Below are 19,592 nucleotides of genomic sequence, written 5' to 3'. Positions count from 1 at the left end.
TTTATATAGATTTTTCTTTTCCCACTTATTTCCATTATTTTTAAATGTATTTCCAACCATTGTTTTATCTCTGCCTTTTAGCCTATTTCGATCCCTTCCTCCCACCCCACCCCCACTAGGGCTATCTGTACCTTTATTATCACATTCCTTAGGTAATCTCACCAGCTTCAACACCTCTTTGTCCTTTTGTCTATGACATCTTTTGGTTATCTCCACCTATCACTGGCCCTCTATCCAGCTGTACCTGTCCCACCCCCCCTTAAATCAGCTTATATTTCACCTCTTTTCTATTTTTCCTTAGTTCTGTTGAAGAGTCATACGGACTCGAAACGTTAACTGTGTTCCTCTCTGCAGTTGCTGTCAGACCTGCTGAGTTTTTCCAGGTATTTTTGTTTTTGTTTTGAGTCATATATCTAAGTTTGCTGAAAGCACAAAGATATGCAGCACAATATTGGATATGTTGGGTGCACAATATTACAAAGTGATGTTAATAGATTAACTGAATGAGAAAACTGTGGCAAATGGATTTCAGTATAGGCAAGTGTCGGTCTAAAAAGGATAAATCTGAGTGCTTTCTAGATAGTGAAAAGCTAAAAGCAGTGGAGATTCAAATAATCTTAGGGACCATGCACATGGATCATTAAAATTTCATTAACAGGTACAAAAAAAATCAAAAAGACTAACAATGCTGGCCTTTATATCTCAAAGATTAGAATACAAGGGGAAGAAGTAATGCTGCAGGTGTACAAAGTCCTGGTCAGACTACATCTGGCATATTGTGACTGCTGTAGAGATCACAGCTTCAGAATGATATATTGGACTTGGAGGCAGTGCATTGTACGTTTACTAGAATGATACCTGAAGTCCAAGGGTTAAATTATATGAAGAGATTACATAAATTAGGGCAGCATTTTGAAGTTAGAAGATCTAGGGATGATTTAATTGAAATTTTTTAAGGTATTAAGGGGAACTGATAGGGTACATACAAACTATGTTCTCTAGTTAGGCAACTAGGACTAGTGGACAAAGCGCAAAAGTTAGAGCCATACCTTTCAGGAGAGAAGTTAGGGAACATTTCTACATGTAAAAGGTGTTAGAAGTTTGGAACTGTCTTCAGCAAATGACAGGTGATGCTAGTGTTACAGGCAGGAGGGGAGTTAATTTAAACAGCCCAGATTTCTCTTCTCACCACCTGTCCATAAACAGAAAGGTGTTTTGACTTGCTTTCCCCTTTATAAGCGGCAGCTTGTTTCCCAACCCTTCAGTTTTGGTGTGATCCAATTTTCTATTAATAACACACAGCAAACTCAAGATAGGATGAACTCAGATGGTTATTTTATTTGCACACATTCAAACCACAGGGGAGGGGCGGTCACTACATAGACCCCTGTGCACTCATACAGTAAAGGAGGGATGGAGAAAGAAAGATTTACAGGGCAGAGACCACAGAGAAAAGACTTATTGTTTCACGTGTGTCCAGAGTCCAGAATCAAAATCCAATGAGGTATTCCTTCACAGAGGTTGGCAGGTTGAAAAGTGACTCTAAATAATTCAATTTTCCAGTAGAGTTGACTTCCATGATGATATAGACACACAGAGATTAATCAGTCTAGTAGGCAATGGTACAGAAGTTCCAGAAGAAACTGTGTGGATGGGGCCAGGTTAGCAGCCTGGCAGAGTCCCTTTTTTGTGCTGCTGCTGCTAGGTAGGTGGAAAAATGGCATTTTGAGGTTTTGTAGTACCACAGAGCAATATTACTGGTTCCACCAGCTGGGAGTTCATGTCACATGACTCCCTGCTCTCCACTCTGGCTTTCACAAAATGTGTGCATCCTTTTGTCTGGGTCCCTGAGATTGTTAATGTTCCAACCATTAAGTCTTGGAAGGGAGGTTGAGGGATCCTTTGTCCTAACAGACAAATCAGCTCTGGTTGGCCAGGCCTGACTTATGAAATGTAGATGGCTTTTGTATAGTTCCCTTTGAATTGTGTCTCTGCAACCCACAGGGGGTCGTTAGGGTCTCTTCAGAGATAACAAGTTTCTGCGATACTGCCATATTAGCTCCTGTTGTGCGAGGGTAACAGACATAGCTTCAATCAAGTTTATTTCAATCAGTCGATTTGCATTACAAAAACATGTATTTTTGGAAGGTAGCTCAACAGCATTATAATTTCAACATTTGTTAGTATTTTGTTCAGAAAGCATTGAAGACTCTTCATTCCATGAAGGGACATATTGCCGCATCAATTACCTTTATACAAAAGTCAACTTGATCAGGAGTTGATTTTCCCATACTAATCTCAGTGATATCGAGATGAATTGTGGACGCTTAATGCTGTTCTGATGACATAAGTTAACTTTACACAGACAGCAGACCTTTTAGGTCTGTATAGGTTGATCATTCACTGCATAATTTACTGCACCATTGAGGATCTATGAGAAGAATGAAGAATGACTTAGAAATTTGAGGATTAAGGAAAAAAGGTGCAGAACTTCCAAATACTGGCATGGTTGATACAACTTTAGTCCCAATCATGGTTCCAAATTGTTCTTCAGTAGAAACCCTTAACTTTTTCAATGATCTTCAATCAGTTGCCAAGCCTACAGGATTTTTCCTTGCAAACCAGTACAACTCCATGAGCTCTAAATGGTGTAGGTATGGGTTTGTACTGGAGAGCTGTGACTGTAAATCCCAACTTCAACTGGCATTCAAACTCAGCAGTTATTTCATCAAGAAATATTGTGCCTGCTTTCCCCCATCAGCCTCTGGACTGAGTGATTTTAATGATCCTCTAAACTCGCCTTTTCCTCTCTTATTCTACTTTGACAGCCCTCCTGACATTGTAAACCGTTCCCTCTATATCAACTCTGTTCTCCATATTCACAACCATCCCCTCAAGCTTGCTGCCTTGCATGGCTCCCGTGGCCCTGATCACACACAAGGTCATATCCAACCAATTATTTCTTTCCCTTATCTACCCCTACCCCCTTTCATGTGCATTTCTGAAAACAGCTTTCTCCAAGTCGCTTATAGTTGCACTTTTTGGTTGCCAACTGCCTACCCTTTAGCCCTCTATTTGCCACAATACTACAGCTGTTAATTTGTTCAATTACTCGGTCTCCACCTTTGATGCCCTTGTCCCCAGCTAAAACTTTACTCCCTCCCATCCTAATTATTCTTCCGATGTGTTTCTCATATTTGCCCTCTCAAATACAAAGAGCACAGACTACAGTGATTTTGCTGCACAATTGGTTTAAACATCCCTCACCAAATCCATGTTTGTATTCTCTCCAATAAAGTCAGCCTCTCCCATAGCACTGAAATGCTCCTAGTCAAAGTCACAAATGATATCCTTTGTACCATGGTGCACTATTCTACCTCATCTACTCTATAGCTTTTGACATGATTGACCACAAATCATAAGAAATAGGAGCAGGATTAGGCCAATCAGTTAAACCAGACTGTTTGCAACTTTGATTCCAAGCTGAACATACAGCCTTGTATCCTCTCCGCTACAAAGCACAACTCCAGCCTCTCTACATTGCCCACCTCCACTCCTGCCTCAGTCCTTCTGCTGAAACTCTCATCTATGCATTTGTAATTACCAGATTCAACTAACCCAATGCTCTCCTGACCAGGCTCCTAGTCTCCACCTTCCATAAACCTCATCTCATCGTATATACTATACTGAACCAGAACCCACTCACAAATCACTTTGGTCCTGGACCTTGCTTCCAGTTTTCCAGTGTCGCCAATTTAAGGTTCTAACTCTTGTGAATAAATCTTCATGGCCTCATCCCTACCTATCTCTGTAACCTCTTCCAGCCCTGTAACCCCCTCAGAAGTCCCTGTTTGTTTGTCTCTGGCCTCTTGTGTATTCCCCCTCACCCTACCATTAGTGCCATGACTTCAGCCATCCAGGCTGCACTCTATGGGAATCCCTCTTTAAACCTCTCTGCCTCTCTCCTCTTTTTTTAAGACCCTCCCGAAAACCCACCTCTTTGTTCAAGCTTTTTGTCACTCCTTCTAATTATCCCTTCCTAGACAATATCCATTTTTGTCTGATTACACCTCTGTGAAGGAACTTGGGACATTTTTATACATTAAATGCACTTTATAAATGTGGTCTTGTTGTGAATATATCAGTTATGTGTTCTGTCCTTAGCTCAGAGTAAAAACTCACGACAGGATAGCAGGCATTAAGCCTATTATGATTTGGGGTACGCACATCAAGATGGTTTGAATTTAAATGTTATGTGAATCTCATATCTGTACACAGCAAAGGAATGGTAGTTTAGTGTCAGTGGAAAGTGCACGCACTGGCTTAGGGACATGGGCCAGAATTTTTTGCTGAGCGGACAGGTGGGTGCCCGACCCACTCGAGCGTAAAATAACGCGCGATGATGTTGGGTGAGCCTCTCGACGTCCGCGCAATGTTTCGGTCGATCAGCACGCGCCAGAGTCGGCAGCGCGCCCGCTGACAATTAACAGACCCATTAAGGCCATTAAAGTATTCATTAAATGCACTTTTTCACTGCCCATCCACTCTTACAGTTGGCGGGCAGGTGAGTCGGCCAGGCGGCCTTTGGATTTTTTATGAAACCTCATCCACGGGTGGGATGAGGTTTCCAACAGGAATTAAAAATAAAATGAAAACGTTGAAATTTCATTTGTAACATGTCCCTGCTCATGTGACAGAGTCACATGATGGGACATGTTTTTAACATCTTTAAGTTCTTTATTTATCTTTTTAAAATTCTTCAGCTCCCTGAGGTAGCTCTATGTCTTCAGGGAGATTTCGGTGTGCACACCTGCGCACATGCACAAACTTCTGTGCTCACCTCCTCCCTCCCCCATCCAGGAGGCGCTCAGCGCTGCAACACACAATTCACACTGGCTGGCCATTAACTGGCCAGCCAGCGTGAAATCACAGTTGGGGCCTGATCGCAGGCGGCGGCTGGTTTCGCAACTGCTCTCAGGCCCGCCCACCCAACAAGGTAAAAATCCTGCCCATGGACACTAACTGATAAAAAAAAGTGCATTCAATTTGGATCACGTCTTACTGAAGGTGAACATGTCTGTACATACGTTGGCTTTGTTGGGTATCTTTTTGAATTGAATTATTTAATAAGTTACATTAAGATTCATATGATATCATTGAGCTTTTCTTTGGTTTGAAAGGAAAAGAATGACAGTCTCATCTGTGGCAGTCTGTATATATTTAAATGGCTGACATATTGTTCACCAGCAACCACAAGGTATTTGGATAAGCATAATACATTTTCCAAGGAATGTGTTGGTTTTCTTCATAATCGCTGAATTATTAGTTTTTGCTTTACTGCAATTTGGCATGCTGTCGCCATTTCAAGCTCTGTGGTTTGATGGGATGATGTTTTGACAGCAATTTGATCAGTGTGTGATATTGCTATGAAAGTGGAAAAAGCAACACGAATCATAGGAAAGATAACATTGGGAGCAGAGCTCAAACAGTAGCAGGATTCCCATTATTTCTTGTTCGACCATTCTTCAAACAAATTGAACTTTCTTATCCTGTATATTTCACTGCAGCATGAGTGAAATCTATATGATATTGGAATACAGTAAAGGCCTACAGTCATAACAATTTTGGTCTGAATTTATTAAACAATAGCAGAATCTTGTTTTGAGCTGGTCTTCACTCTAAGGAAATGTCAATGAGCAATTAGCTGTAGTCCACAAATGACCATAAGCATCTCTCTCCATTAAAAAGAAACAATTGGTTGAATATAAATAGAGGAGCACCACCCCATAAATGTGGAGCAAGTACACCTTGGAAATTCAGAAGTTGAAAAAATAAGAATGCAAGTGACAATCCATCTTTCTGCAATGAACCATGTTGCACATATACTTGCTGTGTTGCTGCATTTTTTTAATGAAACTCACAAGCAAACTTTGTTTGAGGTAAGTAAATTGATAAATAAAAACAGTGCGAATCAACCAACATTTTCTCAGTTCGGAAATTTTAAAGAATTTCTGGGTAGAATTTTATGTTCCGTGGGCTGGCGTGCGCCCGACCTGATTGGGGGTAAAATCGTGTGAGGTAATGTCGGGCGAGCGTCCTGATGTCATTCAGCATTCACATGAATTTTTGTTCGGCGGTCACGCGTGGCAGTTGAAAGCACACCTGCCAACAATTAAGTGGGCAATTAAGCCCATTAACAGTGCAATTGAATGCAATTTTTCGTGGCCTATCCAAACTTACATTTGGTGGACATGCCAATCAGCCAGTTAGCCTTTACATTTTTCATGATACCTCATCCAAGGACAGGATGAAATCTCCATTAGGAAATAACATAAAAATTAATATTTGGGGACAGCATTTTTGAGCTTTGCTTAATTGTGCTGCATGGATATTTTTTGTAGCTTTTTTATGCAGCTGTCTGCCTTCAGGGAGTCGTCTCAAAGCACTCGCTCACACCCGCAGTGACATCATCGCCCACCCTCTTCCCACCCCCACGCCGGCAGTGCTGAGCTTTTCAGCAAGCGTTTCACGTTGGCTGGCTATTAATTAAAAATTCAGGCCACTGTGTTGCCTACTTTTAGCTTCCAACCCTGAAAGTTTGATTTGTTAATATCAACATAAAAACATCATTTTAATTCTACTTGAATACTTAAGTGCAGATGTTCCATATGCTTGTATGTCATGACTGACTTTCAGGACAGTAGCTGTTCAATTGGTTTACATCACAGGAACTTGGGATCTTTTAATGGTTCACTTGACACTCAGCAGCTGATGAGTTTTACATTTGAAGAGGAATGCAATTTCAATTAAATTGTGGGTTGGCGATAAGACCACTTACCAACATGGACGTTTTTGCTTGGACTCAGGGACAAACCCAGGGTAGGGATCAGGTAAAAGGTAATAAACCCTGCTGAGGCTGCAAATAATATAGATAGTGGCACAATAATTGATATTGATTTTTTTTACCTGTCTATCTCAAGTGATTTGAGGATGGATCTTATTAAGTTTTGACAATTATTAGACAAAACCTTTAAAAGTCTGTTTGGAACTGATCAGTGTTTTTATTATAATTTTCTGCTTGCAGTTAAAAGTGCTTTTGGTGATGTTCATAATGTTTTTATTTTGTTCCACAATGGCTCACTAGATAACAAAATCATCATACGTGATATTGAGCAGATTGCTGATCTCTATGAGTTAGATTGTCTAAATCAAAGCAGCAATGGATGCACTAGAATTAGTCTTGGTATTCGCAGGCTAATAATGGGTAGAATCATTGAGGGATCCTTTCCTGACTGTGATCCATGACTACCATTAGAAAATGCCATGCATCTGGATGTGAGATGAGGATAACACTCAGTTCATCTGTGATGCACCCACCCAGGAAAAATAACCTGTCAACATATGTCAACCTCTGCTCAGGTTTGCATTCACTTCACAAAGTCGAAAGGTTGTGGATTCAAGCTCCATGCCATTGACTTGAGCACATAATATAGGCTGGCACCTCAGTGGATTACTGAGGGAGTGCAGCATTGTTGAATGAAACAAGGAACCCCACCTGGCATGTTTTTTTCACTCTTTCATGAGATATGTGTGTTGTTGGCAAGACCAGCATGAGCTGCTCATCCTTAATTGTTCTTGAGAAGGTCGTGTTGAGCTGCCTTCTTGGACCATTGCAGAACATGTGGCATATACATACCTACAGAACTGTGTGAAAAGGAGTTTGAGGATTTTGACTCATCAACAGTGATGGAATGACAGTGCAGTTCCGAGTCAGGGTGGTTTATAGTTTGAAGGGAAACTTGTTGGTGCATCTGCTGCCCTTGTCCTTCCAGGTGGTAGAGGCCGTGGGTTTGGTAGGTGTTGTTGAAGGAGCTCTGGCGGGTTGCTGCAGCACATCTTGTATGTAATACACACTGCTGCCACTGTGAAGTAGTGGTAGAGGAAGTGAATGTGCAAGGTAGTGGATGGGTGCCAATCAAGTGGGTTTCTTCAAGCAGGTGTCGAGTTCTCGAGTGTTGTTGGAGCTGAACTCATCCAGGCAAGTGGAGAGTATTGCATCACTCTCCTGACTTGCGCTTTGTTGATGTTAGACAGGTTTTGGAGAGTCATGAGGTGAGTTACCTGCCATAGAATTCCCAGCCTCTGACCTGTTCTTGTAGCCATAGTACTTATATGGTTGGTCCAGTTCAATTTCTGGTCAATGGTAAACCCCAGGATGCTGATGGTGGGGGATTCAGTGATGGTACTGTCATTGAATGTTATGGGGAGATGGTTAGATTTTCTCTTGTTGGAGGTGGTTAGTGCTTGACACTTATGTCACACAAATGTTACTTACCACTTATCAGTGCAAGCCTAAATATTGTCCAGGTCTTGCTGCATATAAACTCGGATTGTATTTGAGGAGTCATGAATGGTACTGAACAATCAGTAATCAGCAGTGAACATCCCCACTTCTGACCTTATGGTGGAGGGAAGATCATAGATGGAGCAACTGACAATGATTGGATCTATGACATTACCCTGAGGAACTCCTAAAGGAATATCCTGGGGCTGAGATAATTCGTCTCCACAACCATCTTCCTTTGTGCTGGGTATGACTCCAACCAGTGGAGAATTTTCCCACTGACTTCCATTGACTTCAAATTTGCTCGAGTTGCTTTATGTCAAACTCAGTCAAATGCTGCCTTGATGTCAAGGGCAATCATTCCTGCTTCAGCTCTTAAGTTCAGCTCTTTTGTCCAAGTTTGGACTAAGGCTGTAACATGTTTAGGAGTCAAGTAGCCCTGGCTGAACCCAAACTGAGCATCGGTGAGTAAGTTATTGCTGTGTAAGTGCCACTTGATAGTACTGTCAATGATGCCTTCCATCCATGTGCTTACGATCAAGAGTAGACTGATATGGCAGTAATTGGCCAGAGTGGATTTGTCTTGCTTTTTGTCATGTCATATACCACCAAATTATGAACTTTCAGTCAATACTTCAAAATTTTTTAACACAAAAAGATTTTTAAAGTGGCCGCTGAAAACCATGTGACCTTTGGCATTTTGAGCTCGAGACAGTCTTGAACCTCAAGCATTAAATCTGGATATTCACAGCCATCTGGGAAATTCACACACCCCTTTATTTAAGGGTGGGCCATTGACAAAAGAACGGTAGCATTACGGCTGGCTCTCTTTCTGATTCACCATGGAAAAAAGAAACATTGAAACTCAATATGTGTTAGATGAATGTGAATGGATCCCATCAACCTTCCATTGTAATATGATGGTCCCTCAGCAAACTAGACTGGGTGAATTTCAAGGTGTCAAATGACAACACAGGATGTGTAATCAACACACCACCCCTTACTGGAAAAAGGACTTTGAACTTGTTCAAGTCATATTGTGAGGAACCCATTTTGTTGTTTGCTTTTAAAATAACAGCAGAAAGCTGTTCTGCAGACAGAGTTCCATCAGAAAGCCATCGAACCAGTTCTGAGTCACCTAAACAGCCAAGGTAATAAACATAAATACCTTGCATGTGGGAGAAGGACTCCCCAATCTGTTTCAACTTTGAGTTCACCTGAGATTCAACCTCCTGGAAATTTTACTACAGGAGGCCTTGCGGCTTACTGAAAATCCTCTGCTTTATAAGATCTTCATTTTAACTAAAGCATCACACATCTAAGAAACTGCAGGTCTGCCACAAAAGAGGCTGAGATAATCATAAATTCTAATTGTATTGTTTTAACTTCATCCATATCTAATCTTTCTGTGTGATTGTGTGTGTGTGTGTGTGTGTGTGTGTGTGGTGAGTGATACATTGTGTCGTAAACATCGTCCAGCTTTATTTTTTAGAAACTCACAAAAAGCTTGTTGCTGGGACAATCACTCTGAGGGTAAGAAAACACGGACCTTTTACATACAACAAAAGGGGAATACTGTCCATAACAATAAACAGGACATACCTGGGCAATTTTCCACATTGTTGCCTTTGTTGTACTTGTACTAGAACAACCTGACTAAGGGTGCAGCTAGTTCTGAAACATAAATATTCAGTACTACTGCTGGGATGTTGTCAGGGCCCATAGCCTTTATTGCACCTGGTGCCTTTAGCTGTTTCTTGATATCACGTGGAGTGAATAGAATTTGCTGAAGACTGGCATCTATGATGCTAGGGTCCTCAGGAGGAGTTCCAGATGCATCACCCACTTGGCACTTCTGGCTCAGGACAGTTGCAAATGCTTCAGCCTTGTCTTTTGCACTGATGTGCTAGGCTCCTCTATCATTGAGGATGGGGATATTTGTGAAGCCTCCTCCTCCAGTGAGTTGTTTAATTGTCCACCACCATTCACGACTGGATGTGGCAGGTTTGCAGAGCTTAGATCTGATCCGTTGGTTGTGGAATCACTTAGTTCTGTCTATCACTTGCTGCTTATACTGTTTGGCATGCAAGTAGTCCTGTGCTGAAGCTTCACCAGGTTGACACCTCACTTTTAGCTATGCCAGGTGCTGCTCCTGGCATGCCCTCCTGAAATCTTCATTGAACCAGAGTTGATCCCCTTGCTTGATGGTAATGGTGGAATGGGGGATATGCCAGGCCACGAGGTTACAGATTGTGATTGTATACAATTCTGCGGCTGATGGCCCACAATGATTTATGGTTGCCCACTCTTGAGTTGCAAGATCTGTTTGAAATCTATCCCATTTAGTGTGGTGGTAGTGCCACACAACATGATGGAGGACTGTGCGGTATCCTACCAATACTGTCACAAACAGATGCTTCTGCGGCAGGCAGGTTGGCAAGGATGAGGTCAAGTTTGTTTTTCCCCCTTGTTGGCTCCCTCACCACCTGCCACAGACCCAGTCCAGCTATGTCCTTTAGGACTCAACCAGCTCAGTCTGTAGTGGTACTACTGAGCCACTCTTGGTGATAGACATTGAAGTGCCCCAGCCAGAGTACATTCTGTGTCCTTGCCACCCTCAGTGCTTCCTCCAAGTGGTGTTCAACATAGAGGAGTACTGATTCATCAGCTGAGAGAGGGCAGTATCAGCAGGAGGTTTCCTTGCCCATGTTTGACCAGATGCCATAAGACTTCATGGGATCCAGAGTCGATATTGAGGACTCCCAAGGCAACTCCCTTCCGACTATATACCACTGTGCTGCCACTCTGCTGGGTCTACCCTGCTGGTGGGACAGGACATACCCAGGGAAGGTGATGGTGGTGTCTGGGACATTGTCTGTAAGGTGTGATTCTGTGAGTATGACTATGTCAGGCTGTTGTTTGAATAGTCTGTGAGACAGCACTCCCAATTTTGGCATGAGCCCCCAGATGTTAGTAGGGAGTACTTTGCAGGGTCGACAGAACTAAGGGATGAAGCTATGTCTGTCTGTGACCCAAAAGGGGCTATTTGGTAGTATTGAAGAAATTGGCACCTTGGTATCTCTGAAGAGACTCAAATGATCCCCCTGTGAGCTGCAGAGACCAAGTTCAAAGGGAGCTATACAAAGGCCATCTGCTTTCAGAACCCAGGCTGGCTAACCAGATTTTACTAGTCTGCTAGGACAAGAGCCCTGCAACCTTCCTCAATTCTTAATGGCTGGGATATTTAACAATCTCAGGGACCCAGATAAGGAATGTACATCCTTTGTCAAGGGTGGTGTGGAGGGATGGGTGTCATGTGACATGAACCTCTAGCTGGGAGAACCCGTTGTACTGTCTTGCTGTACTACAAAGCTCAGTCTGCCATTTTTCCATCTACCAAGCGGTAGCATGGAAAAGGGACTCTGTCAAGGTTCAAATGCCTGGCCCCCATCTACACTGTTTCTACTAGACCTTCTATACCATCACCTACAAGATTGACTCATCTTTGCATGCCTATTTCATCGTGGAAGTCAAGTCTACAGGAAAAGTGAATTATCCAACATCAGTTCAGCCTGCTGGCCTCTATGAAGGAATACATCGTTGGACTTTGATTCTGGACCCTGGACTCACATGGAACAATAATTCCTTTCTCTGTGGTCTTTGCCATGCAAATCTTTCTTTCTCTATACCTCTTTTACTGTTTGATTGAAAAGGAGGCCATGTTTCTACCCTCCTCCTGCATTTGAATGTGTGCAAATAAACTAACCCTCTGAATTCATTCTATCACAAGTTTGCTGTGGGGTTATTAATAGAAAGTGGATCACACCGAAACCGAGGGGTTGGCCAATACACCACCACTTGTAAAGGGGGAAGCAAATCAAAAACATCTTTCTGTTTATTGGTGGATGGTGAGAGGAGAAATCGGGGCTGTCTAAATTAACTCCCCTCCTGTCTGTAACAGAACTTTAAGTGCTGGAAGAGCATCAGTGCACGTGAGTGTCACATAGCTAGCCTGACTGACTTTCAGAAAAAGAGGTATAAATGGGGATGTAGGGAAAAGAGAAAAAGTTCCAATCAAGGTGGTCTCATTGGACAGGGTGCTGTAAAGTAATGGATTGCAAGATAATGCCTGCTGTTACCTACACAGTGAAAGAACCATAATTATCAGGCAATCAGGAAGGTACTAAACTTCCCCACAGAAACAGAAAGAAAACCATTTTAGGTAGCTCTCCCAGATTTCTTAGCAACTAGCATTATACAGTAGTTAATGTCGTGACTGGATTAGCCTAATTTTTGTAAGTATACATTTGGGGAAATATACCCATGATGTGCTAACAATGGATGAGATTACAGAGAAAATTACACCTATCATTTGTAGGAGATCTAAAAGGAAATAATTAAAATCTGTTATGCTATAATTCATGCAATTTTGCAATTCTATGCAGTTAAGAGAGCAAGTTAGGGTAGTTTAGACTAAGCCACAAAAGGTGCCAGTACTGTTATGTTAGCAGTTGGTAGGTGTTACCCTGGAGCAGTGGAAAACAGTCGTGTTTATTTTATCAGTTTTCTGATCCCTGGGATTGAAACCTGAAACTATCTTGTTGAAAGTCAGAGATTCTGTTGTACAACTGGATAACTGAGCACCTTTTGGCTGGGAAGGAGAGTGCACAGAAAGAAACGGCAAGGATATGAGGGAAGTCAGAAATAAGAAAACTAATGTCTTCATCCAGTTCTCAAAAAGTCAACTTCAGTGGCATTGTAATGGGAAAAATTAAACTAATATTTTGTACAATCAGGTCAGATTTCTACAGTCCTTATTCAACAAAATAAACAGCTGCTTGGCCTGAGGCAAGACATATGCTGCTTTTTGATTGTCCTGCTTAACTGTTCTGTCACACCATACATTATTCGTATATTGCATAGAATAATTTTGATACTATTTGCAAGAGGTTTATGAGAATTTATGAATGAATATCCACCAAATTGTGCACATGTCCATGCACATACTTTTATTTTCTTTCATAATCCAGCATTTTATAGTTTCCAAGTTTTAAAAATTTTCATGATGTTGTTTGTCCTGCTTAAGTCCTGCTTTAAAAAACACAGTTTGTGGTAATTTCTTGATGCTGGTGTAAAGTTATAACTCCTGTCAGCAATGTTATCGCCTGAATGTTTATAACAGGCTTGTTCCCACTTTTTAAATAGAAGCAAAAACCCTATTAAAATAAGCAATATTAATGCTTTCATTAAAGTAAATAGGTTGATGCCTCCATTAAAATAACAATATTAATAAAGAAGGTAGGAAAGTAGTTGGTTTTATGTAGTGCCTTTCACATACTCAGAATGTCCCAAAGCAGCCAACAAATTACTTCTGATGTATAATCAATACTGGTATGTAAGCAAATGTGGCAGCCAATTTATGCACAGCAATGTCCTATGCAGTGCATTGAGATAAATGACCGGTTACTCAGCTTTATGGTATTGGTTGGGATATAAATATTGCCAGAACACCAGGAGAATTCATCTGTTCTCTTTGAATGATGCCATGGGATCTACCTGCAGAAAGGGTCTCCGTTTAAATCTCAACCAAAAGATGGCACCTCCAACAATGCAGCAGTCTCTCAAACTGCACTGTGTCAGCTGAGTTTGTGAGGTCATATCTTGCATTGTAGCTTGAAACCATGGCCTGACATAAAGGCAAGAGTGATACCATTGAGACATGAAAGCATTAATTTACACAAGTAATTTAATACTATTTTAATAAACATTTGTATGATAATATCCCCAAAAGTAATTTCTACCCTGTATCTTAAAAGTTCATTGAAACAGTACCACAATTGAAAAAACAGTTCTCCTGTAGACTTTTCTTTCCTTTTATAAATCTAACATATTCACAATGTTCAAGCCAAGAAGAAGTGCAAAAGAGTGATCTGAATATCCAGGAAGCAGTGAAGAGCTGTCCCTGTTGAAAAATACATGCACGTGTGACTGTGTGTGTATGAATGCATGACGTGTGTTGCTGAACATTTCCATTGCATGAAAGGTTGGAGCTAATTTTCGGAAGACATAAGCTACGGTACCAAGTTTATGAAAGGCAGATGCCAACTGTGATTAAAAAACGGAAAATCAGCTTTTGCTGAAACCTAGTCTGTTGCATGTTCTTCAGAAAAAATTCTGTGATGTTGAAGTCGCTGTAATAAAACATTTTTTAAAAGTATGAATTAGGAAATAAATTATGGTCAATTGCATTGACATGTTAGCTTTGAAGAAATTACAGAGATGGGGAAGGGTGAGACCATGCAGGGATTTGAAACTGAGGATGAGAATTTTAAAATCAAGACTTTGCTTGCAAGAGCCAGTGTAGATCACGTCAAAAAATGCAGGCAACTCACTACAGTTTTTGAATATATGTGTTTTTATGGTGGGCAAGGTTTCCCACTACCAATGCACAGTGAAAATCTTACTGCTCTAAACTTTATGCAGAAAAAAGTACTTGTCAATAAGTTCCTTACTGTCATCAGTTATTGATAATTTTTACATTTTTAAATGTCTTATTAATCTCTTTGCTCCTACAGATTTTAACGTAGCAATTTCTGACAAGAAACAACAAACATTCCTAAAATTGAATAGTGCTGTCACAAATGCTTTTTCACAGGCACAGTAAAAACTGTAATCATTAAAGTTTTGACAATTATTTTTTTCTTCAACAGGGAAGTGATAGCGAATGTGAAGTTGATCAAAACAGACCGAAGACACATTCTTTTGTTAATCACTACATAAGTGATCCAACATATTACAACTCATGGAGACGGCAGCAGAAAGGCATCTCAAGAATTCAGGCCTACAGTTACACAGAGAGTGAATCAGGTGATCCAGGTCATAACCACCAACCTTCCACTAATTCAACCAGCAACATCCATGTTCCTCAGGCCACTCAGCAAGGCAGCCTCTACCGAGCTAAGCGGAGTCTTACACCCACACTCCAACATCCCTCCAGTAACACCAGCCAGTCGGGCACCTTGTATCGGCCTGCTAGCAGCCTTGCTCCAGGATCTAGAACCCCACTAGCAGGATTTTCTTCTTTTGTTTAAATACTGCTAAAAGGTGTTTCCTTCTTAGTTCTGAAGCGATATTGTGTGGAAGACAATCAGTGATCTGCTGCTTGCAATCTTGCACAGATTTTATTCATGGAAAAAACACAATTGAAAGGAAAAAAAATTACAAGACCATCCTGTGTAACATCCTGTCATGGTCTGAGGAGAAAGGTCTCTAGCAACTACAAAAGAAATGGAGGGGCAGACAGTTGCCACTTGGAACTAGTCATGCTATCCCAATGGGTTTACATTCTGATCAGCTGAGAGGTGTATGAATCTTATGTATGTCTATACACATTGGGAGAAAAATATAACCTCATACCATAGTAGCCAATTGGTCAAGTCAAAAAATCTAGTGGCTGTTGTTAATTTCAACGTGCCCATTATATATAAACCAGTAGGTTTACTTTAGTTGCTATCCTGGCTATTTGCAACTATTTTTATTGACTAGTTTTCATTTTATTACTGCTGCATGACTGCGACAGTGTGACTCCTCAATAAGCTTGTATAATTTATCTGTTATCAAATATATATTGATAAGTTTAACTTTTTTTATATTTTCTTCAGACAAATCTTCAGATTTATATCTGAAGCTTTGAAAAAGTCTGCCTTTCCTTTGTCTGTTAACTTGTGAGTTGTCATTCACAAAGACAAAAACTGTTTGCATGAATCACAAGACATTAATGGCCATGTCTCTGTAAAGTCACAGTCATGTGATGCAAGATTTTTTTTTCTCAATGGGTTCTTACAAAATGCAAGCTTTCTCTCAAAAGTAAGGCAAGCTATCTGTTTTTGGGTTTAAAGTAGGAGAAATGGCAAAGAGATATCGCATCAGTAGAAGTTAATGGGTGACGACTGTCAATAGATTTTCTTACACAGTATAACTGTTTCCGAAGCAAAGATTTCACTATTCTAATGGCATGAATCAAGAACATTTGGTCTTAGCTAATGGACATTTCTTCCCCCATTTCTTCTGCCCCTAAATTTGATCATGCAGTGGTTGCAAAAAATAGTATCAAATGCAAATTAATTAATTACTGACAAATCTCTTACTATGTTCATAAATTCAAAAATAATTTAGGCATAAATTTTTCAAGTTCAGTAATCAGTCTCATACCATTACCACATTTTTGGAAAGAGTCTGGTATAATTGTTTCTCCATTCAACTTGATTTCTTCTACACAGAGATGTTGCTGCAGATGCAAAGAATGACATAGTAATGTCATGCGGGGCCATTGTCCTAGATGTGAAGAACAACAAAATAGCATTACATGAGGGCTTTGTCATTGCTATGAAGAACAAAATTTAGTTAAATTGGGACATTGTTCTAGCAATGAGCAACAAAATAGGAATAGTATGTGGGGATATTCTTGTGCCTGTTACAAACAATGTCATAACTAAAGGAGTCACAGGCAGTCCCATTCTACTTTTCACAACTGCTCTTAGCAAATTTCAATTGAAAGCAAATTCATGCAACAAGGAAAACAGTTGGACTCTTGGGAAAAAACTAATTTTAATTTATACAGATTACATTATGAACTTTCAAAAATTAATGTATTGTGGGCAGATGTCATTGTGACCTTCCACTACTCATGAAAAAAAAATCAGTTTTACTTTCTCATTTTTTCCAACCTACAGACAGTTGTAAAAACATGATTCAGCACAGCAGTGATTTTAGTCTGACCATATTGGCTAGATAGCATAGTACTTCTTTTATCAGATAAGAAAGTCGGATGCCATATAAACTACCATTCACTTCCAAATTTACATTGAAGTTGATTTGTAATGTCAGAGGGATATATATCTTTAAATACCAACAGAGTGTTCTCTTGCATGGTATTTTGTGACTTGAGGGTGGATTATGGCCTTCAGGTCAGAGCATAGTCATTTGTATCAAATATTGATGTTTATTATTAAATGAAAATACAGGAAAATGGAATGATGGTTCTAATATGTCCTATAGAAAATATCTTGATGTGGTCCTGGCCCAAGGGGATCTTTTCTAAGCTCTGATGATTTTGGTTCTGTAAATTAATAACATAGGGATACAGCATACACTATACAAGTGGATGGCAGATCATATCAGTGCAGCATAAAAAGTATTTTCTGTTCCTGTTTGCAATATTACATAATGAAATAAATATATAAATTATGAAACTTACTTTGGGGACCACCTCTCTATCATCAGTGACCCTCATCATTCCCCAAATTAAATGTCTACTTCAGATGTGAACCTGCATCAGGAAAAAATATCTCAAATCATTATTTAAAGGTTACACTAAAGCTGGAAATGTTACAGGAGTGTAAGCAATGTAATTACTGAGTTAGTAGCAGTGGATATTCCAGACTGAAGCAACAACTCCATAACAGAATAACGTTTCAAAAGTAATTGAGGTTTAATGGAGTCAATACAATAATATGTTTCTGTTTCTGAATAATTGATTCCTGGTAGTAATCAAGAATTTACAACATAGAGTTAAAGGGATGCTATGTAATCTGGGTAAAATAACATAGCAGCTTTTAACTTCAATGTTAATCCTTTCAAGATGCTTGAGGATTACAGTTTTTTTGTCAGATTAACTTTTTGAAGCTATCATGACAATTGTCATGACTTTGCGAGGATGCAACAAAATATTTAGGTACAGAAATACATATTTTTGCTTACATACTTATAGCCAGACACAGATACACATATTTATCATTTTTATTTCATAATTATCACAAAAATGACTTGCAATGACAGTTGTGTTTTTTATAGAAAAACTTAGGTCAGGGCCAAGATTCACCATGCAAGAATACACAAAGGTTGAAAAGAACAATAGGGAAAGATAAATTAAGAGATTATAATTAGGTAATGCCAAGTTTGGTCTTTCAAAACAAATAGATTTGCAGGAGTAAGATAGGCTGAGGAAAGTAAGATGTTCCACGAGTTTGAGATACTGGGTAGACTGTGTTAGATTGAGCAGGAGACAGTGGAATGAGTCCTTAAACAAACGATGGCCTGGATTTTGTGGTCAGCAGCAAAGGACTAACTCACAGTCCTGACCATTACAGCTGCCCACAGACTAACTGTAGGCTTTTGAGTGGTAATTTAGTCACTCAAGGTCATTTTCAACACACTGCTCTCTACAGGACATATGCGGCTGTGTGTCCCTTCAACCAATCACATTGAAGAATCTTCACTGAGCCATGCAGCACCTAAATCAGGAAATATATTATTAGAATATTTAATCCAATATAAAATCATACTTAGAGAACAAAATAAAGTGAGGGAAAGAAATATGGGTTTTGAAAAAGATAAGAGACAGAAAGAAAATGTTAAAAATATTTTTAAAAATTTCCACCAATAATTAAAATCTGAAAGATTGAGACTCCACATTTCTAAAAGGTAATTTCAGAGAGGTTGGTTGGCAGTTGGTTTATCACACGACTAAAAACTCACTTCACCTGAATGCTCAAACTCTAACTTTTTCTGGTGTATTTAGTAGATAGCCAGTAGGTAAGTACACCAAATTCATTCTGGTTCATTTATTTTAATGTTGAATGTCTCAGCAAAATACAGGTGTAGCGAAGTTTGTAGAAGCGGAGGGTACTCAGACAGCAACTTCCTTATTTCTGTATTTAACCATGCAAAAGTTGCCATCTGACTTACTCTGTTACAACAATTAGAATTGTTAGCCTCGTCATTAAACTTAATACAAAGTATGGGCAATTGTATCATTCAAATTCTAATGTGTAATACACAGGAAAAAATGTGCCTGAACTTAAGGTGTTCCCGCTAGATGCAAGCTATAAACAGTTCTGACTTTGAATATGATACTAAAGATTTAATCTGATCATTTTGCTTGTTATAATACTCTTTTGCAGTGAGCAAAACTTCTCCAACATGAGCTCTCAACTCAGAATCCATCACAATTGATAGTGTGCAAAATATAGTATACTTTTTAATACAAATTACTTAATGGGTAAAGTATAGTATATGCACTGGGGGATGCTTTCAGTTTAAAGAAAAACTGCCAATCAGAGGCAGTCTAGCTGTTGAACTTCATGATCACTATAGCTTTGGTTGGGATCTGAACTATGCCAGTTCAGTTGCCTCTCTGATCAGCATTTTGTTAGTTTTGATGTCAGTGTACAGGAATTGCAGTAGAACT

The 19,592-nt window shown here is 39.8% G+C and overlaps 1 protein-coding gene across 1 annotated transcript in view; it reads left to right on the top strand.

Annotated features, from left to right (window-relative positions):
* Window positions 1–17,372, top strand: part of LOC121293629 (protein sidekick-2-like) — a 941,309-nt gene extending 923,937 nt beyond the window's left edge. Inside the window, exon 44 of the mRNA XM_041216767.1 lies at window positions 15,055–17,372. Within this exon, the coding sequence (XP_041072701.1) occupies window positions 15,055–15,435 (381 nt within the window). The 3' untranslated portion in view covers window positions 15,436–17,372. The remainder of the gene's footprint in view (window positions 1–15,054) is intronic.
* Window positions 17,373–19,592: the final 2,220 nt, after the last annotated feature.

The sequence above is a fragment of the Carcharodon carcharias genome, chromosome 22 (assembly GCF_017639515.1).
Source record: "Carcharodon carcharias isolate sCarCar2 chromosome 22, sCarCar2.pri, whole genome shotgun sequence".
NCBI lineage: Eukaryota > Metazoa > Chordata > Chondrichthyes > Lamniformes > Lamnidae > Carcharodon > Carcharodon carcharias.
This window is presented reverse-complemented; position numbering and strand designations above follow the sequence as displayed.